Here is a 23,256-nt window from a genome sequence, read left to right on the forward strand (position 1 = left end):
TTCGAAAAGCCGTAGGTATAAAAACGAAAAACCGATAAATTGAAACATGGAAAAATTCAAAAACTGAGACAGTCAAAACATCAAAACGTCCGAATCTCGATAAATCGAGTTCTCAAAAAATTGAAAAATCGAAAAATAAAAAATTCGGAAAAAAGATACAAGAACTGAAAACTCGAAAAATTCAGAAATCGAAATATATATAAAACAGTCGAAAATTGAAAAATCTAAAGTTTAAAAAACGAAAAACTGAAAATCCAAAAAATAAAAAATCGAAAAGTCGAAAAATAGAAATATTGAAAAATCCCAAAACTGAAACAAATATCCAAAATTGAGAAATTAAAAATTTAGCCAACCGAAAAATTCAAAAATCGAAGAGTTGAAGAACTGAAAAATCGAAACTGCAAATTCGAGAAACGGGAAAATACAAAAAATATATTAATTGAAAATTCGGAAAACTGAAAATCTAGCAACGTCAAAATTCGAAAAATTGGAAAATCAAAAAATCTAAAATTTAAAACATTGAACAATTGAAATATTGCAAAATTGAAAAATGGAGAAATCCAAACATCAAAGAATCAAAAAAAGAAAAATTCGAAAATCTAAAACTTAAAAATCGAAAAACTGAAAAATCAACAAATCGAAACTCTAGAATTTAAAAAAATTGAAAAATCGGATAATTGAAAACTCGAAACATCGAAAAATTGGAAAATCGAAACACCGCGAAATCCAAAAATCGAAACATGGAGAAATAGAAAAAAATTGAGAAATTGATAAATTGAGAAATTGAACAATCAAAACATCCAAACATCTGAATTCTATAAATCAAGAAATAAAAAAAAAATCAAAAAATTCAAAAAAGAAAAATTAAAACATCGAAAAGTTTAAAAAAACTGAGAAATCCAAAAAGGAAAAAAGGAAAGAAAGGAAAAAACTGCAAACTGAAAAATTAAAAAATTGGAAAATCGACGAATTGGAATCGATTGGCCTGAAAATTTGAAAAATTGAATAAACGAAAAATCGAAAGAAACAAAAATTAAGGAAATGAAAAAACAAAAAGTTGTGATATAAAATCGACAAAATGAAAAATAAAAATCGGAAACAAAAAATTGGAAAAGGAAAAAATTAAAAATTGAGAAACTGAAAACTTGAAAAATCGTAAGAATCGAAAAAGTGAAAAATCAAAAAAAAAGAAATATGTATTATGAAATAGAAATAAAAGACTGGAAATCCAAAAACTGCAAAGTGAAAAATTTAAAAATTGAAAAATGGACGAACTGAAAATTCAAGGCTTGAAAATTTGAAAAATTGAACGAATTAAAAATTGTAAAATCGAAAAAAAAAAACACAGAAAATAAAGGAAATGAAAAAACAGACAATTGTGATATAAATCGAGAAAATAAAAACTTAAAATTCGCCACATTGAAAAATAAAAATCGAGAACTCGAAAAATCGAGGAAACGAAAAATTGAAAATGACAAAAATTAAAAACTGAGAATGTGAAAAATCGAAAAATGAGAAACTGTAAATGCAAAATTAAAAAATTGCAACTCGATAAACTGAAAAATCAAAAAAAAAAAACGAAAAAGTATATAATGAAAACTTGAAAATGCCGAAAGTGAAAATCAAACATGAAAATTTGAAAAAACGAAAATTCGAAGAAGTGAAAAATAAAAAAAAAGAAATATGTATTGGAAATCCAAAAACTGCAAATTGAAAAATTTTAAACGTGGAAAATCATGGAATTTTATCGAAGCCTGAAAATTAGAAAATTGAATAAATAAAAAATAATAAATCGAAAGAAACAACAAAAAAATAAAGGAAATAAAGAAACCAAAAAAATCTCTAAATCGAATCTTACAATTATCAGACAAAACTGTAAATGTTATACCGGACTTCAAGAGCGAGGAAAGTGCTGTCTAAATAACTTTAGACCAATTTGTATAATTCAACAGTTTACATAGAGTATCAAAAATAAAACACCGACAGCTTTCGAATAATTTTGATTGAGTTGTGCTATTTTTTTTTTAATTCCACCAATATTTTCCATTTTGAGAAAATGACGAAAGAATCGAAACTCGGAGAGTTCTACAAAACGGTAAAATTTAAAACAAAACTGAAAATCAAATTTTAATATAAGAGGGTCAAAATATGTCAATTTCTCTCGTTTTTACAGGACGTTTCAAATGGGATGAAAACTGTCCCAAACCAGTTGATACTTAATTTTGACAAGAAAAAACTCTAAATAATTGTAATCGTTTATTTCTCTACAGTGTCTTGACTTTCCAGTTTCTCCATCTCCTTTACGTCAGCGCTCACACTCCAGCTCTGTTCCTCCCCAGAAGTAAAAATGAAAGAAAAAACCGCCGCGAAAGCATTCACTCCTACCAACATCCAGAAAACGGAGGCCCACTGCTCGAACCCTTGCTTCTCCTTGGTAAAAAAAGCCACAACTTCTGTGGTAACATACCCTATCAAGGCTCCAGGAACTTGACTCACACCGAGAATCGTCCCGGAGAAAGCACGCGATATGTCAACAGGGTTTGTGTAAACTCCCGCCGTAACGAAACCCATTAAACCCAAAGATACTGTGAAAACAACAACAGAGACTATCCCGCTGTAGCCCCAAAACGCTTGCGCCGTGAAGAGACATCCAGCCCCCACGAAGAACGAAACGTTGAAAAATTTGCGGATGGTCGTGGTCGAAAATTTATCGTTTTTTTTGAGCTTGTCGGCGGTTATGCACGAGACTAGCGACACGAAGTACCTAACTAGAAATTGACAATTAGTTGGGTCTAACACAAACTGCACTTTTTACCTAAATACGGCAAACTGGAAAACAATCCGTTCGCTTTGATGTTGAAATGGAGCACGTGACTCATGTAGGTCGGTAGTTGGTTGAAAGCCACGAAGAACGTGCACCCAGCACAAGTGTTGCCCATTACCACCGACCACACAGGACCTGAAGTCAACATTTTCATCCAAGGAATTGGTGGTTTCTTCAGTGACGTGTTGACAGGTTTTATCTCCAGTCGAAGTTTTTCCTTCTCGGTGGTGCTTATCCTTGGATGTTCTTCAGGTGAGTCGTAGATCAAGTAGAACCAACACAGGGACCAAGTCAGAGCTACGCTTCCCGTGACGTAGAAAACGCTAGCCCAGCCCCAGTAAGCTATCAAGTAGCCACAAACCGGCAACGTCACGGCGACTCCCAGAGAACTAGCGGTCATATGGGACATGAAGGTTGCAGTGTCAGCTGGTGCTATCCATTTCGTGGCAATGGGGGGCGTCGAAGGCCAGTGTATCCCTAAGGACACACCCAGACAAAATCTAGCCACGACGAGCCAAAGGTAGCCCATATGGGCTGCTACGGGTGTGAGCAACGTCAAAATACTGGCACTCAGAAGACCAGTTCCTACGACTATCTTCGCTCCTAGTTTCTCGGAAAGTCTTCCTCCTGGAATTTGGGTTATAACGTAACCCCAGAAGAAGTAGCCTAAAATGTCGTTCTTTTCCTCCTCGTCCCAGTCGTAGCGAGGACCGTGGTCTTCTTGAGTGACGTTGGAATTATTCCTGAAGACCATTTCAACTATTGCGATTGAAATGTTGACTCGGAGCATGTGATGGATCATGAAGCCCAGGAAAACGGTGAATGAGAGGACTCGTTGACATGTTAAAATTTCTACAATCGTAGTTTAAATGGATGTAAAGTCTTCTAGACACGTACCTGAGGACATTATCTCCAAGCAATGAATCTTTTCACGTATCAGAGAGAAATGAGACTGGATTGTCATTCCAAGACGAACGAAGAGGATTGTGAAAACAAATATTTAAACCCGACTTTAATCACTAGGTGGTCTAAAAGTTTCAATCAGTTAGTGACATTTTAATTTGTCGGATGATGTACTCTTACAAAAAGGGGTAACTAGTTAGTTTACACATATTGGAGCAACAGCGTGCCCTTAATTTCCATTTTATTTAAGAATTTATTTTGTGCGGAGACAGGCGTTTATATTATGACCACACTTGTTAATCGTACTCTATTGTTAAAGCGTCAATACCAATAGTCACGTTTGTTTGTAGCGTTTATCAGATTATGTTTTGATCTTCATTTTTTGATTTGTTTATTAACACATTGTCTAATATTTGTTGTTGCAGCGGTACTTGCTAAGATAAGACTGACCTTGGCAAATGAATTACCCTCTAAAAAAAGAGAGGGTGGGTGGGCGGTACTAGTACCTGCTAACGTAGAACTGATTTTGGCAGATGAAATATCTTCTAAAAAACGAGAGGGCGGGTGGGTGGGGCTAGTATTTCGTAAGATATGACTGATTTTGAAAAACACATACCCTCTACGAAAAAAGGGAGGGAAGGGCCAGCCAGTACTTGCTTAGATAAGACTGTTTTGTTTGTTCTTTTCTTAGAGGGTATCTCATTTGGCAAATTCAGTTTTATCTTAGCAGGTACTAGCCCCGCCCACCCACCCTCTCTTTTCTTAGAAGGTATGTTATTTGCCAAAATCACTCTTATCTTAGCAGGTACTAGCCCCGCCCACCCACCCTCTCTTTTCTTAAAGGGTATATCATTTGCCAAAATCAGTTTTATCTTAGCAGGTACTAGCCCCACCCACCCACCCTCTGTTCTCTTAGAAGGTATCTCATTTCCCAAAATCAGTCTTATCTTGGAAACTACTAGCCCCGCCCACCGCCTCCCTTTTCTTAAAAGGTATCTCATTTGGCAAAATCAGTTTTGTCTTAGTAGGTACTAGCCCCGCCCACCCGCCCTCTTTTTGATTTAGGGATTTATCGAATCCAGATATTTCGATGTTTTGATTGTTCAATTTCTGGATTTATCAATTTTTCAATGTTTAACTTTTCTTCTCGGTTTTCCACTCCTCGACATATCGATTCTATGATTTTTCGATTTCCCGATGTCTCAGTTTTTGAATTTTTCGATTTTCCAATTTTTTGATGTTTCGATTTTTCAGTTCTCCGGTTTTTCAATTTTTCGATTTTTTAATTCTGGAGTTTGTCGATTTTTCAGCTTTTAGATTTTTAAAGTTTAGATTTTGGTTTGATTTTTGAAGTTTGGAAAAATTTTGATCCATTTTTTAATTGTGCGATATTTTAATTTCCTGATTTTTTGATTTTTCAGTTCTTCAGTATTTCGATTTTTCAATTTTTCAAACTTTGACGTTGCTAAATAATCAGTTTTCCGATTTCTCAACTAATTAATTTTTGATTTTCCCGTTTCTCGACTTCTCGATGTTTCGATTTTTCAGTTCTTCAATTCTTCGATTTTTTGACTTTGCTTTTTTGGTTTTTCGATTCTTCAGTTTTCCAATTTCTCAATTTTTGGATATGTTTCAGATTAGCGATTTTCCAATATTTTGAATCTCCGAGGTTTGGACTTCTCGACCTCTGGATTTTTCGATTTTTTATTTATTGGATTTTCAGTTTTTCGTATTTTGTAAAGTTTAGATTTTCAATTTTTGAAATTCTAGATTATTATCGAACTACGACTATTTCGTATTTCGATAATTCAATTTTTCAAATTTTAAAATTCTAGATTTTTCACTTTCTCGAGTTTTTAGTTCTTGTATATTTTAACTTTTCAATATTCCGAATTTTTAAGTTTTCAATTTTTTTAAATTCTGGAGTTTCGATTTGTCGATTTCTCAGTTTTTCGATTTTTAAGTTTTAGATTTTCGAATTTTTCTTTTTTGATTCTTTGATATTTGGATTTCCCCATTTCTCAATTTTGCGATATTTCAATTGTTCAATGTTTTAAATTTTAGATTTTTCGATTTCTGGATTTTTTGATTTTCCAGTTCTTCAATATTTCTATTTTCCAATTTTTCAAATTTTGACATTGCTAAATATTCAGTTTTCCGATTTCTAAATTAATCTATTTCGGAATTTCCCATTTCTCGACTTCTCGAAATTTCGATTTTTCAATTCTTCGATTTTTCGATTTTTTATTTTTTGGATTTTCAGTTTTTCGTTTCTTAAACTTTGGATTTTTCAATTTTTCGACAATTCCATATTTCGATTTCTCAAATTTTCAACTTTTCGATAATTAAGTTTTTCAATTTTTAAAATTCTAGATTTTTCAATTTCTCTAGTTTTCAGTTCTTTTAAGTATATTTTATTATACTCGGAGAGTTATACAAAACGGTAAAATTTAAAACAAAACTGAAAATCAAATTTTAATATAAGAGGGTCAAAATATGTCACTTTCTCTCGTTTTTACAGGACACTTCAAATGGGATGAAACTGTCCCAAACCAGTTGATACTTAATTTTGACAAGAAAAAAACTCTAAATAATTGTAATCGTTTATTTCTCTACAGTGTCTTGACTTTCCAGTTTCTCCATCTCCTTTACGTCAGCGCTCACACTCCAGCTCTGTTCCTCCCCAGAAGTAAAAATGAAAGAAAAAACCGCCGCGAAAGCATTCACTCCTACCAACATCCAGAAAACGGAGGCCCACTGCTCGAACCCTTGCTTCTCCTTGGTAAAAAAAGCCACAACTTCTGTGGTAACATAGCCTATCAAGGCTCCAGGAACTTGACTCACACCGAGAATCGTCCCGGAGAAAGCACGCGATATGTCAACAGGGTTTGTGTAAACTCCCGCCGTAACGAAACCCATTAAACCCAAAGATACTGTGAAAACAACAACAGAGACTATCCCGCTGTAGCCCCAAAACGCTTGCGCCGTGAAGAGACATCCAGCCCCCACGAAGAACGAAACGTTGAAAAATTTGCGGATGGTCGTGGTGGAAAATTTATCGTTTTTTTTGAGCTTGTCGGCGGTTATGCAGGAGACTAGCGACACGAAGTACCTAACTAGAAATTGACAATTAGTTGGGTTTAAGACAAACTGCACTTTTTACCTAAATACGGCAAACTGGAAAACAATCCGTTCGCTTTGATGTTGAAATGGAGCACGTGACTCATGTAGGTCGGTAGTTGGTTGAAAGCCACGAAGAACGTGCACCCAGCACAAGTGTTGCCCATTATCACCGACCACACAGGACCTGAAGTCAACATTTTCATCCAAGGAATCGGAGGTTTCTTCAGTGACGTGTTGACAGGTTTTATCTCCAGTCGAAGTTTTTCCTTCTCGGTGGTGCTTATCCTTGGATGTTCTTCAGGTGAGTCGTAGATCAAGTAGAACCAACACAGGGACCAAGTCAGAGCTATGCTTCCCGTGACGTAGAAAACGCTAGCCCAGCCCCAGTAAGCTATCAAGTAGCCACAAACCGGCAACGTGACGGCGACTCCCAAAGAACTAGCGGTCATATGGGACATGAAGGTTGCAGTGTCAACTGGTGCTATCCATTTCGTGGCAATGGGGGGCGTCGAAGGCCAGTGTATCCCTAAGGACACACCCAGACAAAATCTAGCCACGACGAGCCAAAGGTAGCCCATATGGGCTGCTACGGGTGTGAGCAACGTCAAAATACTGGCACTCAGAAGACCAGTTCCTACGACTATCTTCGCTCCTAGTTTCTCGGAAAGTCTTCCTCCTGGAATTTGGGTTATAACGTAACCCCAGAAGAAGTAGCCTAAAATGTCGTTCTTTTCCTCCTCGTCCCAGTCGTAGCGAGGACCGTGGTCTTCTTGAGTGACGTTGGAATTATTCCTGAAGACCATTTCAACTATTGCGATTGAAATGTTGACTCGGAGCATGTGATGGATCATGAAGCCCAGGAAAACGGTGAATGAGAGGACTCGTTGACATGTTAAAATTTGTACAATCGTAGTTTAAATGGATGTAAAGTCTTCTAGACACGTACCTGAGGACATTATCTCCAAGCAATGAATCTTTTCACGTATCAGAGAGAAATGAGACTGGATTGTCATTCCAAGACGAACGAAGAGGATTGTGAAAACAAATATTTAAACCCGACTTTAATCACTAGGTGGTCTAAAAGTTTCAATCAGTTAGTGACATTTTAATTTGTCGGATGATGTACTCTTACAAAAAGGGGTAACTAGTTGGTTTAGACATATTGGAGCAACAGCGTTCCCTTAATTTCCATTTTATTTAAGAATTTATTTTGTGCGGAGACAGGCGTTTATATTATGACCACACTTGTTAATCGTACTCTATTGTTAAAGCGTCAATACCAATAGTCACGTTTGTTTGTAGCGTTTATCAGATTATGTTTTGATCTTCATTTTTTGATTTGTTTATTAACACATTGTCTAATATTTGTTGTTGCAGCGGTACTTGCTAAGATAAGACTGACCTTGGCAAATGAATTACCCTCTAAAAAAAGAGAGGGTGGGTGGGCGGTACTAGTACCTGCTAACGTAGAACTGATTTTGGCAGATGAAATATCTTCTAAAAAACGAGAGGGCGGGTGGGTGGGGCTAGTATTTCGTAAGATATGACTGATTTTGAAAAACACATACCCTCTACGAAAAAAGGGAGGGAAGGGCCAGCCAGTACTTGCTTAGATAAGACTGTTTTGTTTGTTCTTTTCTTAGAGGGTATCTCATTTGGCAAAATCAGTTTTATCTTAGCAGGTACTAGCCCCGCCCACCCACCCTCTCTTTTCTTAGAAGGTATGTTATTTGCCAAAATCACTCTTATCTTAGCAGGTACTAGCCCCGCCCACCCACCCTCTCTTTTCTTAAAGGGTATATCATTTGCCAAAATCAGTTTTATCTTAGCAGGTACTAGCCCCACCCACCCACCCTCTGTTCTCTTATCTCATTTCCCAAAATCAGTCTTATCTTGGAAACTACTAGCCCCGCCCACCGCCTCCCTTTTCTTAAAAGGTATCTCATTTGGCAAAATCAGTTTTGTCTTAGTAGGTACTAGCCCCGCCCACCCGCCCTCTTTTTGATTTAGGGATTTATCGAATCCAGATATTTCGATGTTTTGATTGTTCAATTTCTGGATTTATCAATTTTTCAATGTTTAACTTTTCTTCTCGGTTTTCCACTCCTCGACATATCGATTCTATGATTTTTCGATTTCCCGATGTCTCAGTTTTTGAATTTTTCGATTTTCCAATTTTTTGATGTTTCGATTTTTCAGTTCTCCGGTTTTTCAATTTTTCGATTTTTTAATTCTGGAGTTTGTCGATTTTTCAGCTTTTAGATTTTTAAAGTTTAGATTTTCGTTTGATTTTTGACGTTTGGAAAAATTTTGATCCATTTTTTAATTGTGCGATATTTTAATTTCCTGATTTTTTGATTTTTCAGTTCTTCAGTATTTCGATTTTTCAATTTTTCAAACTTTGACGTTGCTAAATAATCAGTTTTCCGATTTCTCAACTAATTAATTTTTGATTTTCCCGTTTCTCGACTTCTCGATGTTTCGATTTTTCAGTTCTTCAATTCTTCGATTTTTTGACTTTGCTTTTTTGGTTTTTCGATTTTTCAGTTTTCCAATTTCTCAATTTTTGGATATGTTTCAGATTAGCGATTTTCCCATATTTTGAATCTCCGAGGTTTGGACTTCTCGACCTCTGGATTTTTCGATTTTTTATTTATTGGATTTTCAGTTTTTCGTATTTTGTAAAGTTTAGATTTTCAATTTTTGAAATTCTAGATTATTATCGAACTACGACTATTTCGTATTTCGATAATTCAATTTTTCAAATTTTAAAATTCTAGATTTTTCACTTTCTCGAGTTTTTAGTTCTTGTATATTTTAACTTTTCAATATTCCGAATTTTTAAGTTTTCAATTTTTTTAAATTCTGGAGTTTCGATTTGTCGATTTCTCAGTTTTTCGATTTTTAAGTTTTAGATTTTCGAATTTTTCTTTTTTGATTCTTTGATATTTGGATTTCCCCATTTCTCAATTTTGCGATATTTCAATTGTTCAATGTTTTAAATTTTAGATTTTTCGATTTCTGGATTTTTTGATTTTCCAGTTCTTCAATATTTCTATTTTCCAATTTTTCAAATTTTGACATTGCTAAATATTCAGTTTTCCGATTTCTAAATTAATCTATTTCGGAATTTCCCATTTCTCGACTTCTCGAAATTTCGATTTTTCAATTCTTCGATTTTTCGATTTTTTATTTTTTGGATTTTCAGTTTTTCGTTTCTTAAACTTTGGATTTTTCAATTTTTCGACAATTCCATATTTCGATTTCTCAAATTTTCAACTTTTCGATAATTAAGTTTTTCAATTTTTAAAATTCTAGATTTTTCAATTTCTCTAGTTTTCAGTTCTTTTAAGTATATTTTATTATACTCGGAGAGTTATACAAAACGGTAAAATTTAAAACAAAACTGAAAATCAAATTTTAATATAAGAGGGTCAAAATATGTCACTTTCTCTCGTTTTTACAGGACACTTCAAATGGGATGAAACTGTCCCAAACCAGTTGATACTTAATTTTGACAAGAAAAAAACTCTAAATAATTGTAATCGTTTATTTCTCTACAGTGTCTTGACTTTCCAGTTTCTCCATCTCCTTTACGTCAGCGCTCACACTCCAGCTCTGTTCCTCCCCAGAAGTAAAAATGAAAGAAAAAACCGCCGCGAAAGCATTCACTCCTACCAACATCCAGAAAACGGAGGCCCACTGCTCGAACCCTTGCTTCTCCTTGGTAAAAAAAGCCACAACTTCTGTGGTAACATAGCCTATCAAGGCTCCAGGAACTTGACTCACACCGAGAATCGTCCCGGAGAAAGCACGCGATATGTCAACAGGGTTTGTGTAAACTCCCGCCGTAACGAAACCCATTAAACCCAAAGATACTGTGAAAACAACAACAGAGACTATCCCGCTGTAGCCCCAAAACGCTTGCGCCGTGAAGAGACATCCAGCCCCCACGAAGAACGAAACGTTGAAAAATTTGCGGATGGTCGTGGTGGAAAATTTATCGTTTTTTTTGAGCTTGTCGGCGGTTATGCAGGAGACTAGCGACACGAAGTACCTAACTAGAAATTGACAATTAGTTGGGTTTAAGACAAACTGCACTTTTTACCTAAATACGGCAAACTGGAAAACAATCCGTTCGCTTTGATGTTGAAATGGAGCACGTGACTCATGTAGGTCGGTAGTTGGTTGAAAGCCACGAAGAACGTGCACCCAGCACAAGTGTTGCCCATTATCACCGACCACACAGGACCTGAAGTCAACATTTTCATCCAAGGAATCGGAGGTTTCTTCAGTGACGTGTTGACAGGTTTTATCTCCAGTCGAAGTTTTTCCTTCTCGGTGGTGCTTATCCTTGGATGTTCTTCAGGTGAGTCGTAGATCAAGTAGAACCAACACAGGGACCAAGTCAGAGCTATGCTTCCCGTGACGTAGAAAACGCTAGCCCAGCCCCAGTAAGCTATCAAGTAGCCACAAACCGGCAACGTGACGGCGACTCCCAAAGAACTAGCGGTCATATGGGACATGAAGGTTGCAGTGTCAACTGGTGCTATCCATTTCGTGGCAATGGGGGGCGTCGAAGGCCAGTGTATCCCTAAGGACACACCCAGACAAAATCTAGCCACGACGAGCCAAAGGTAGCCCATATGGGCTGCTACGGGTGTGAGCAACGTCAAAATACTGGCACTCAGAAGACCAGTTCCTACGACTATCTTCGCTCCTAGTTTCTCGGAAAGTCTTCCTCCTGGAATTTGGGTTATAACGTAACCCCAGAAGAAGTAGCCTAAAATGTCGTTCTTTTCCTCCTCGTCCCAGTCGTAGCGAGGACCGTGGTCTTCTTGAGTGACGTTGGAATTATTCCTGAAGACCATTTCAACTATTGCGATTGAAATGTTGACTCGGAGCATGTGATGGATCATGAAGCCCAGGAAAACGGTGAATGAGAGGACTCGTTGACATGTTAAAATTTGTACAATCGTAGTTTAAATGGATGTAAAGTCTTCTAGACACGTACCTGAGGACATTATCTCCAAGCAATGAATCTTTTCACGTATCAGAGAGAAATGAGACTGGATTGTCATTCCAAGACGAACGAAGAGGATTGTGAAAACAAATATTTAAACCCGACTTTAATCACTAGGTGGTCTAAAAGTTTCAATCAGTTAGTGACATTTTAATTTGTCGGATGATGTACTCTTACAAAAAGGGGTAACTAGTTGGTTTAGACATATTGGAGCAACAGCGTTCCCTTAATTTCCATTTTATTTAAGAATTTATTTTGTGCGGAGACAGGCGTTTATATTATGACCACACTTGTTAATCGTACTCTATTGTTAAAGCGTCAATACCAATAGTCACGTTTGTTTGTAGCGTTTATCAGATTATGTTTTGATCTTCATTTTTTGATTTGTTTATTAACACATTGTCTAATATTTGTTGTTGCAGCGGTACTTGCTAAGATAAGACTGACCTTGGCAAATGAATTACCCTCTAAAAAAAGAGAGGGTGGGTGGGCGGTACTAGTACCTGCTAACGTAGAACTGATTTTGGCAGATGAAATATCTTCTAAAAAACGAGAGGGCGGGTGGGTGGGGCTAGTATTTCGTAAGATATGACTGATTTTGAAAAACACATACCCTCTACGAAAAAAGGGAGGGAAGGGCCAGCCAGTACTTGCTTAGATAAGACTGTTTTGTTTGTTCTTTTCTTAGAGGGTATCTCATTTGGCAAAATCAGTTTTATCTTAGCAGGTACTAGCCCCGCCCACCCACCCTCTCTTTTCTTAGAAGGTATGTTATTTGCCAAAATCACTCTTATCTTAGCAGGTACTAGCCCCGCCCACCCACCCTCTCTTTTCTTAAAGGGTATATCATTTGCCAAAATCAGTTTTATCTTAGCAGGTACTAGCCCCACCCACCCACCCTCTGTTCTCTTATCTCATTTCCCAAAATCAGTCTTATCTTGGAAACTACTAGCCCCGCCCACCGCCTCCCTTTTCTTAAAAGGTATCTCATTTGGCAAAATCAGTTTTGTCTTAGTAGGTACTAGCCCCGCCCACCCGCCCTCTTTTTGATTTAGGGATTTATCGAATCCAGATATTTCGATGTTTTGATTGTTCAATTTCTGGATTTATCAATTTTTCAATGTTTAACTTTTCTTCTCGGTTTTCCACTCCTCGACATATCGATTCTATGATTTTTCGATTTCCCGATGTCTCAGTTTTTGAATTTTTCGATTTTCCAATTTTTTGATGTTTCGATTTTTCAGTTCTCCGGTTTTTCAATTTTTCGATTTTTTAATTCTGGAGTTTGTCGATTTTTCAGCTTTTAGATTTTTAAAGTTTAGATTTTCGTTTGATTTTTGACGTTTGGAAAAATTTTGATCCATTTTTTAATTGTGCGATATTTTAATTTCCTGATTTTTTGATTTTTCAGTTCTTCAGTATTTCGATTTTTCAATTTTTCAAATTTTGACGTTGCTAAATAATCAGTTTTCCGATTTCTCAATTAATTAATTTTTGATTTTCCCGTTTCTTGACTTCTCGATGTTTCGATTTTTCAGTTCTTCAATTCTTCGATTTTTTGACTTTGCTTTTTTGGTTTTTCGATTTTTCAGTTTTCCAATTTCTCAATTTTTGGATATGTTTCAGATTAGCGATTTTCCAATATTTTGAATCTCCGAGGTTTGGACTTCTCGACCTCTGGATTTTTCGATTTTTTATTTATTGGATTTTCAGTTTTTCGTATTTTGTAAAGTTTAGATTTTCAATTTTTAAAATTCTAGATTATTATCGAACTACGACTATTTCGTATTTCGATAATTCAATTTTTCAAATTTTAAAATTCTAGATTTTTCACTTTCTCGAGTTTTTAGTTCTTGTATATTTTAACTTTTCAATATTCCGAATTTTTAAGTTTTCAATTTTTTTAAATTCTGGAGTTTCGATTTGTCGATTTTTCAGTTTTTCGATTTTTAAGTTTTAGATTTTCGAATTTTTCTTTTTTGATTCTTTGATATTTGGATTTCCCCATTTCTCAATTTTGCGATATTTCAATTGTTCAATGTTTTAAATTTTAGATTTTTCGATTTCTGGATTTTTTGATTTTCCAGTTCTTCAATATTTCTATTTTCCAATTTTTCAAATTTTGACATTGCTAAATATTCAGTTTTCCGATTTCTAAATTAATCTATTTCGGAATTTCCCATTTCTCGACTTCTCGAAATTTCGATTTTTCAATTCTTCGATTTTTCGATTTTTTATTTTTTGGATTTTCAGTTTTTCGTTTCTTAAACTTTGGATTTTTCAATTTTTCGACAATTCCATATTTCGATTTCTCAAATTTTCAACTTTTCGATAATTAAGTTTTTCAATTTTTAAAATTCTAGATTTTTCAATTTCTCTAGTTTTCAGTTCTTTTAAGTATATTTTAATATACTCGGAGAGTTATACAAAACGGTAAAATTTAAAACAAAACTGAAACTCAAATTTTAATATAAGAGGGTCAAAATATGTCAATTTCTCTCGTTTTTACAGGACGTTTCAAATGGGATGAAAACTGTCCCAAACCAGTTGATACTTAATTTTGACAAGAAAAAAACTCTAAATAATTCTAATCGTTTATTTCTCTACAGTGTCTTGACTTTCCAGTTTCTCCATCTCCTTTACGTCAGCGCTCACACTCCAGCTCTGTTCCTCCCCAGAAGTAAAAATGAAAGAAAAAACCGCCGCGAAAGCATTCACTCCTACCAACATCCAGAAAACGGAGGCCCACTGCTCGAACCCTTGCTTCTCCTTGGTAAAAAAAGCCACAACTTCTGTGGTAACATAGCCTACCAAGGCTCCAGGAACTTGACTCACACCGAGAATCGTCCCGGAGAAAGCACGCGATATGTCAACAGGGTTTGTGTAAACTCCCGCCGTAACGAAACCCATTAAACCCAAAGATACTGTGAAAACAACAACAGAGACTATCCCGCTGTAGCCCCAAAACGCTTGCGCCGTGAAGAGACATCCAGCCCCCACGAAGAACGAAACGTTGAAAAATTTGCGGATCGTCGTGGTCGAAAATTTATCGTTTTTTTTGAGCTTGTCGGCGGTTATGCAGGAGACTAGCGACACGAAGTACCTAACTAGAAATTGACAATTAGTTGGGTCTAACACAAACTGCACTTTTTACCTAAATACGGCAAACTGGAAAACAATCCGTTCGCTTTGATGTTGAAATGGAGCACGTGACTCATGTAGGTCGGTAGTTGATTGAAAGCCACGAAGAACGTGCACCCAGCACAAGTGTTGCCCATTATCACCGACCACACAGGACCTGAAGTCAACATTTTCATCCAAGGAATCGGAGGTTTCTTCAGTGACGTGTTGACAGGTTTTATCTCCAGTCGAAGTTTTTCCTTCTCGGTGGTGCTTATCCTTGGATGTTCTTCAGGTGAGTCGTAGATCAAGTAGAACCAACACAGGGACCAAGTCAGAGCTACGCTTCCCGTGACGTAGAAAACGCTAGCCCAGCCCCAGTAAGCTATCAAGTAGCCACAAACGGGCAACGTGACGGCGACTCCCAGAGAACTAGCGGTCATATGGGACATGAAGGTTGCAGTGTCAGCTGGTGCTATCCATTTCGTGGCAATGGGGGGCGTCGAAGGCCAGTGTATCCCTAAGGACACACCCAGACAAAATCTAGCCACGACGAGCCAAAGGTAGCCCATATGGGCTGCTACGGGTGTGAGCAACGTTAAAATACTGGCACTCAGAAGACCAGTTCCTACGACTATCTTCGCTCCTAGTTTCTCGGAAAGTCTTCCTCCGGGAATTTGGGTTATAACGTAACCCCAGAAGAAGTAGCCTAAAATGTCGTTCTTTTCCTCCTCGTCCCAGTGGTAGCGAGGACCGTGGTCTTCTTGAGTGACGTTGGAATAGTTCCTGAAGACCATTTCAACTATTGCGATTGAAATGTTGACTCGGAGCATGTGATGGATCATGAATCCCAGGAAAACGGTGATCGAGAGGACTCGTTGACATGTTAAAATTTCTACAATTATAGTTTAAATGGATGTAAAGTGTCGTGGACACGTACCTGAGGACATTTTCTTCAAGCAAGAAGTCTTTTCGCATGTCAGAGAGAAATGATACTTTTACTACCACAGACGAGTGCATAAATAAATATTTAAAACGGATTCCAGCCAGTGATGAATGGCTATAGGTGGTCCGAAAGATTTAAACGAAAAATAAAATCTTCAATCTATCGGACGGTTTATTTTTATAAATAGTGCTACCAACTGATTTACCTATGTTGCTACCACAACGTTCCCTAAAACTTCACTTAATTGAGAAAATTATTTTTCACCACAGTAAACGTGTATATTACGACCACGCTTTAAACCCACACTTGTTAATCTTTCCCTATTGTTAACGTTTCAATGGTGACGTATATTTGTAGTATTTATAAGATTTTGATTTTTAACAAATATATTCTTTCATTCGTCGTAGTGACAGACAAAATTACATAGTTTTGTTCTGTTAGTGGAAGCTTGCGACGAAATAAAATACGTTTGTTTGTTATATGCGACACAACTAGCAACACTTAACCACTTGTAGCGATAATGTCGCATTTGTTCAGGTCTTACAATCCAAAAGGATACATCTAATGAACAGATTTTGCATATGTATTATACTCTATCATGAATAACCTCCCTCTAATAATTGTTACTATAAAAGTGTAAGTATCTGAATGACTGTCCACATTCACTCCTTACAACACAAACACACCGCAAAAAATTCTACTAAAAAATGTTTAAGTAGATTTTTGTCCACCTGAGAACTTGTTTGATCCACGGACCGGAGCGCGCTCAGACCAATGTCGACTCTAAACGTTTAGAATTTCTACGGGAAATAGTCATTATTTAGATGCTTTTATTTACAAACATAATATCGATTTTAATTTGATTATTTTTTTGTTTAACTAAGAATTCATTATTTAGTTGTAAATTGAACAGTCGGATAATTGAAAAATCGAAACGCTGAAAATTTAATAATTCCGAAAATCGAAAAGTCGAAATATGTACTAAAAAAACCTGAAAAATCGAAACATTGAAGAATTGAAGAACTGACAAATCGAAACTGTGGGAAGTTGAGTAATAACAAAATCAAAAAATAGATTAACTGAGAAATCGGAAAACTGACAATTCAGAAACGCCAAAATTTGAAACATTAAAAAATATTGAAGAACTGAAAAATCGAAAAATTTGAGATCTCAAGAAATTTAAAAATCCTAAAAATTGAAAAATTAAAATATACTTAGAAGAACTGAAAATTCGAGGAACTGAAACATCTAGAATTTTAAATAGGGAAAAATTCAATTATCGAAAAGTTGAAAATCCGAGAAATGAAAAAATCGAAAAGTCGGAGAATCAAAATATTGGAAAATCCTGAAACTGAAACATATATCCAAAAATTGAGCAATTGGAAAATTGAGAAATCAAAAACCAATGAAGCAAAGTCGAAAATCGAAAAATCGAAGAATTGAAGAACTGGAAAATCGAAACTTCGAGAAATCGAGAAATGGGAAAATCAAAAATAGATTAATCGAGAAATAGGAAAATTGAATATTTAGCAACGTCAAAATCTGAAAAATTGAAAAATCGAAATACTGAAGAACTGAAAAATAAAAAAAAAAAGAAAATAGAAGAGTTTTAAATTTAAAACATTGAACAATTAAAATATCGCACAATTGAAAAATGGATCCAAATTTTTCCAAACATCAAAAAATCAAAAATAAAAATTCTAAAATCTAAAATTTAAAAATCGACAAACTGAAAAATCGACAAACTCCAGAATTAAAAAATTGAAAAATTGAAAAATCGTATAACCGAAAAATCGAAACATCAAAAAATTCAAAAACTGTAATCTAATAGGCCAAAATCGAAAAATGGAAAAGTTAGAACTGGAAAAATTGATGAATCGAGAGATTGAACAATCAAAGCATCGAAACATCCGAATCTCGAAAAATCGAGATCTCAAAAAATTGGAAAATCGAAAATTTAAAAATTCGGAAAATTGAAAAATTAAAATATACTCAAGAACTAAAAACTAGAGAAATTGAAAAATCTAGAATTTTAAAAATTGAAAAATTAAATTATCTAAAAGTTGAAAATCCGAGAAATCAAAATATAAAACAGTCGGAAAATTGAAAAATCCAAAGTTTAAAAAACGAAAAACTGAAAAACCAAAAAATAAAAAATCGAAAAATTGAAACATCAAAAAACCAAAAAAGCAAAGTCGAAAATCGAAGAATTGAAGAAATGAAAATTCGAACTTCGAAAAGTCGAGAAATAGGAAAATCAAAAATAGATTAATTCAGAAATCGGAAAACTGAACATTTAGCAACGTCAAAACTTGAAAATTTGAAAAATCAGAAAATGGAACAATTTTAAATTTAAAATATCGAGCAATTAAAATATGGCACAATTGAAAAATTGATCCAAATTTTTCCAAACATCAAAAAATCAAAAAATAAAAATTCGAAAATCTAAATTTCAAAATCGAAAAACTGAAAAGTCGACTAACTCGGATAACCGAAAAATCGAAACATCAAAAAATTGGAAAATCGAAAAATTGAAAAGCTCAAAAGTAAAAAAGTCGATAAACCGAGAAATCCAAAAATCGAAACATCGAAAAATTCAAAAACTAAAATCTAATAGGCCAAAATCGAAAAATGGAAAAGTTAGAAATGGAAAAATTGATAAATGGTGAGATTGAACACAATCAAAGCACCGAAACATCCGAATTTCGAATTTCGATAAATCGAGATCTCAAAAAATTGAAAAATCGAAAATTAAAAAATTTGGAAAATTGAAAAATTAAAATATACAAGAACTAAAAACTCGAGAAACTGAAAAATCTGGAATTTTAAAAATTGAAAAATTAAATTATCATAAAGTTAAAAATTTGAGAAATCGAAATATGAAACAGTCGAGAAATTGAAAAATCTAAAGTTTATAATACGAAGAACTGAAAATCCAAGTAATAAAAAATCGAAAAATCCGGAAGTCGAAAAATCGAAAATTCGGAGAATCAAAATATTGGAAAATCGCAAAACTGAAACATATATCCAAAAATTGAGAAATTGGAAAATTGAGAAATCGAAAAACCAAAAAGACAAAGTCGAAAAATCGAAGAATTGAAGAACTGAAAAATCGAAGCTTGGAGAACAAAGGGAAAATCAAAAATAGATTAATTGAGAAATCGGAAAACTGAACATTTAGCAACGTCAAAATTTGAAAAATTGAAAAATCGAAATACTCAAGAACTGAAAAATCAAAAAATCAGAAAATAGAGAAATTTTACATTTAAAACATTAAACAATTAAAATATCGCACAATTGAAAAATGGATACAAAAAAACAAAAAATAAAAATTCGAAAATCTAAAATTTTAAAATCGATAAACTGAAAAATCGGCAAATTCCAGAATTTTTAAAATTGAAAAGTTGAAAAATCGGGTAACCGAAAAATCTAAACATCAAAAAATTGGAAAATCGAAAAATTGGAAAGCCCAAAAGTAAAAAAATCGACAAACCGAGAAATCCAAAAATCGAGACATCGAAAAATTCAAATACTGAATCTAATAGATCAAAATCGAAAGATGGAAAAGTTAGAAATGGAAAAATTGATGAATTGAGGGATTGAATAATCAAAGCATCGAAACATCCGAATCTCGATGAATCGAGATCTCAAAAAATTGGAAAATGGAAAATTTAAAAATTCGGAAAATTGAAAAATTAAAATATACAAGAACTAAAAACTCGAGAAACTGAAAAATCTGGAATTTTAAAAATTGAAAATTAAATTCGATGGAAAAGTTGAAAATTTGAGAAATCGAACTATGAAGCAGGCGGAAAATTGAAAAATCTAAAGTTTATAAAACGAAAAACTGAAAATCCAAGAAATGAAAAATCAAAAAACCCAGAAGTCGAAAAATCGAGAAGTCGGAGAATCAAATTATTGGAAAATCACAAAACTGAAACATATATCCAAAAATTGAGAAATTGGAAAATTGAGGAATCGAAAAACCAAAAAAGCAAATTCGAAAAATCGAAGAATTGAAGAACTGAAAAATCGAAACTTGGAGAACAATGAGAAAATCAAAAATAGATTAATTGAGAAATCGGAAAACTGAACATTTAGCAACGTCAAAATTTGAAACATTGAAAAATCGAAATACCGAAGAACTAAAAAATCAAAAAATCAGAAAATAGAGAAATTTTACGTTTAAAAGATTAAACAATTAAAATATCGCACAATTGAAAAATGGATCCAAAAAAACAAAAAATAAAAATTCTAAAATCTAAAATTTTAAAATCGATAAACTGAAAAAGCGACAAACTCCAGAATTTTTAAAATTGAAAAGTTGAAAAATCGGGTAACCGAAAAATCGAAACATCAAAAAATTGGAAAATCGAGAAATTGAAAAGCCCAAAAGTAAAAAAATCGACAAACCGAGAAATCCAAACTTTGAAACATCGAAAAATTCAAAAACTGACATCTAATAGGCCAAAATCGAAAGATGGAAAAGTTAGAAATGAAAAAATTGATGAATCGAGAGATTGAACAATCAAAGCATCGAAACATCCGAATCTCGATGAATCGAGATCTCAAAAAATTGGAAAATGGAAAATTAAAAAATTCGGAAAATTGAAAAATTAAAAAATACAAGAACTAAAAACTCGAGAAACTGAAAAATCTGGAATTTTAAAAATTGAAAATTAAATTCGATCGAAAAGTTGAAAATTTGAGAAATCGAACTATGAAGCAGGCGGAAAATTGAAAAATCTAAAGTTCAAAAAACGAAAAACTGAAAATCCAAAAAATAAAATGTCGTAAAATTGAGACATCAAAAAACCGAAAAAGCAAATTCGAAAATCGAAGAATTGAAGAACTGAAAAATCGAAACTTCGAATAATCGAGATATGGGAAAATCAAAAACAGATTAATTGAGAAATCGGAAAACTGAATATTTAGCAACAAAAATGGATCCAAATTTTTCCAAACATCAAGAAATCAAAAAATAAAAATTCGAAAATCTAAAATTTAAAAATCGAAAAACTGAAAAATCGACAAACTCCAGAATTAAAAAAATCAAAAAATTGAAAAATCGGTTAACGGAAAAATCGAAACATCAAAAAATTGGAGAATCAAAAAATTGAAAAGCCCAAAAGTACAAAAATAAACAAACCGAGAAATCCAAAAATCGAAACATCGAAAAATACAATAACTGAAATCTAATATGCCAAAATCGAAAAATGGAAAAGTTAGAAAAATGGAAAAATTGATAAATCGAGATATTGAACAATTAAAGCGTCGAAACATCTGAATCTCGATAAATCGAGATCTCAAAAAATTGGAAAATCGAAAATTTAAAAATTCGGAAAATTGAAAAATTAAAATATACTCAAGAACTAAAAACTAGAGAAATTGAAAAATCTAGAATTTTAAAAATTGAAAAATTAAATTATCTAAAAGTTGAAAATCCGAGAAATCAAAATATAAAACAGTCGGAAAATTGAAAAATCCAAAGTTTAAAAAACGAAAAACTGAAAAACCAAAAAATAAAAAATCGAAAAATTGAGACATCAAAAAACCAAAAAAGCAAAATCGAAAATCGAAGAATTCAAGAAATGAAAATTCGAAACTTCGAAAAGTCGAGAAATAGGAAAATCAAAAATAGATTAATTCAGAAATCGGAAAACTGAACATTTAGCAACGTCAAAACTTGAAAATTTGAAAAATCAGAAAATGGAACAATTTTAAATTTAAAACATTGAGCAATTAAAATATGGCACAATTGAAAAATTGATCCAAATTTTTCCAAACATCAAAAAATCAAGAAATAAAAATTCGAAAATCTAAAATTTCAAAATCTAAAAACTGAAAAGTCGACTAACTCGGATAACCGAAAAATCGAAACATCAAAAAATTGGAAAATCGAAAAATTGATAAAGCCCAAAAGTAAAAAAGTCGACAAGCCGAGAAATCCAAAAGTCGAAACATCGAAAAATTCAAAAACTAAAATCTAATAGGCCAAAATCGAAAAATGGAAAAGTTAGAAATGGAAAAATTGATAAATGGTGAGATTGAACACAATCAAAGCACCGAAACATCCGAATTTCGATAAATCGAGATCTCAAAAAATTGAAAAATCGAAAATTTAAAAATTCGAAAAATTGAAAAATTAAAATATACAAGAACTAAAAACTCGAGAAACTGAAAAATCTGGAATTTTAAAAATTGAAAAATTAAATTATCATAAAGTTAAAAATTTGAGAAATCTAAATATGAAACAGTCGAGAAATTGAAAAATCTAAAGTTTATAATACGAAGAACTGAAAATCCAAGTAATTTAAATCGAAAAATCCGGAGGTCGAAAAATCGACAAGTCGGAGAATCAAAATATTGGAAAATCGCAAAACTGAAATAAATATCCAAAAATTGAGAAATTGGAAAATTGAGAAATTGAAAAACCAAAAAAGCAAAGTCGAAAAATCGAAGAATTGAAGAACTGAAAAATCGAAGCTTTGAGAACAATGGGAAAATCAAAAATAGATTAATTGAGAAATCGGAAAACTGAACATTTAGCAACGTCAAAATTTGAAAAATTCAAAAATCGAAATACTGAAGAACTGAAAAATCAAAAAATCAGAAATTAGGGAAATTTAAAATTTAAAACATTCAATATTAAAATATCGCACAATTGAAAAATTGATCCAAAAAATCAAAAAATAAAAATCTAAAATCTTAAAATCGAAAAACTGAAAAATTGACAAACTCCAAAATTTAAAAAATCAAAAAATTGAAAAATCGGATAACGGAAAAATCGAAACATCAAAAAATTGGAAAATCAAAAAATTGAAAAGCCCAAAAGTACAAAAATAAACAAACCGTGAAATCCAAAAATCGAAACATCGAAAAATACAATAACTGAAATCTAATATGCCAAAATCGAAAAATGGAAAAGTTAGAAAAATGGAAAAATTGATAAATCGAGATATTGAACAATTAAAGCGTCGAAACATCTGAATCTTGATAAATCGAGATCTCAAAAAATTGAAAAATGGAAAATTTAAAAATTCTAAAAATTGAAAAATTAAAATATACTTAGAAGAACTGAAAACTAGAAAACTAGAGAAATTGAAAAATGTGGAATTTTAAAATTTGAAAAATTAAATTATCGAAAAGTTGAACATCCGAGAAATCAAAATATAAAACAGTCGGAAAATTGAAAAATCTAAAGTTTAAAAAACGAAAAACTGAAAATCCAAAAAATAAAAAATCGAAAAATTGACACATCAAAAAACCAAAAAAGCAAAGTCGAAAATCGAAGAATTGAAGAAATGAAAATTCGAA

General features: G+C 33.3%; 4 protein-coding genes across 5 annotated transcripts; all 4 read right to left on the bottom strand.

Moving 5' to 3' along the window:
* Positions 1-2,243: 2,243 nt before the first annotated feature.
* On the bottom strand, positions 2,244-3,866 carry LOC135130918 (sialin-like). Its single transcript, XM_064058380.1, has 3 exons — positions 3,722-3,866; positions 2,816-3,676; positions 2,244-2,768 (listed from the first exon to the last, which is right to left on the bottom strand). The coding sequence occupies exons 1-3, from the start codon at positions 3,786-3,788 to the stop codon at positions 2,257-2,259; spliced, it is 1,440 nt and encodes a 479-aa protein (XP_063914450.1). The 5' UTR covers positions 3,789-3,866; the 3' UTR covers positions 2,244-2,256.
* A 2,452-nt stretch (positions 3,867-6,318) lies between these two features.
* Positions 6,319-7,826, bottom strand: LOC135130927 (sialin-like). Its single transcript, XM_064058396.1, has 3 exons — positions 7,797-7,826; positions 6,891-7,751; positions 6,319-6,843 (listed from the first exon to the last, which is right to left on the bottom strand). Exons 1-3 carry the CDS (start codon positions 7,804-7,806, stop codon positions 6,332-6,334), a joined length of 1,383 nt encoding a protein of 460 aa, XP_063914466.1. The 5' UTR covers positions 7,807-7,826; the 3' UTR covers positions 6,319-6,331.
* A 2,560-nt stretch (positions 7,827-10,386) lies between these two features.
* On the bottom strand, positions 10,387-11,909 carry LOC135130926 (sialin-like). The gene is made up of 2 exons (XM_064058394.1): positions 10,959-11,909; positions 10,387-10,911 (listed from the first exon to the last, which is right to left on the bottom strand). The coding sequence occupies exons 1-2, from the start codon at positions 11,767-11,769 to the stop codon at positions 10,400-10,402; spliced, it is 1,323 nt and encodes a 440-aa protein (XP_063914464.1). The 5' UTR covers positions 11,770-11,909; the 3' UTR covers positions 10,387-10,399.
* Positions 11,910-14,455: 2,546 nt separating this feature from the next.
* Positions 14,456-16,450, bottom strand: LOC135131059 (sialin-like). 2 transcript variants are annotated; one of them, XM_064058582.1, is made up of 4 exons: positions 16,244-16,450; positions 15,934-16,167; positions 15,028-15,888; positions 14,456-14,980 (listed from the first exon to the last, which is right to left on the bottom strand). In XM_064058582.1, exons 2-4 carry the CDS (start codon positions 15,941-15,943, stop codon positions 14,469-14,471), a joined length of 1,383 nt encoding a protein of 460 aa, XP_063914652.1. In that variant the 5' UTR covers positions 15,944-16,167; positions 16,244-16,450; the 3' UTR covers positions 14,456-14,468. The 2 variants fall into 2 exon arrangements, with proteins under 2 accessions (XP_063914652.1, XP_063914651.1); XM_064058581.1 differs by having other exon boundaries at positions 15,934-16,098; positions 16,145-16,450.
* Positions 16,451-23,256: the final 6,806 nt, after the last annotated feature.

Source organism: Zophobas morio, unplaced genomic scaffold (genome assembly GCF_036711695.1).
Source record: "Zophobas morio isolate AGI-343-1 ecotype UQ-CSIRO unplaced genomic scaffold, CSIRO_AGI_Zmor_V1 ptg000018l, whole genome shotgun sequence".
Lineage (NCBI taxonomy): Eukaryota > Metazoa > Arthropoda > Insecta > Coleoptera > Tenebrionidae > Zophobas > Zophobas morio.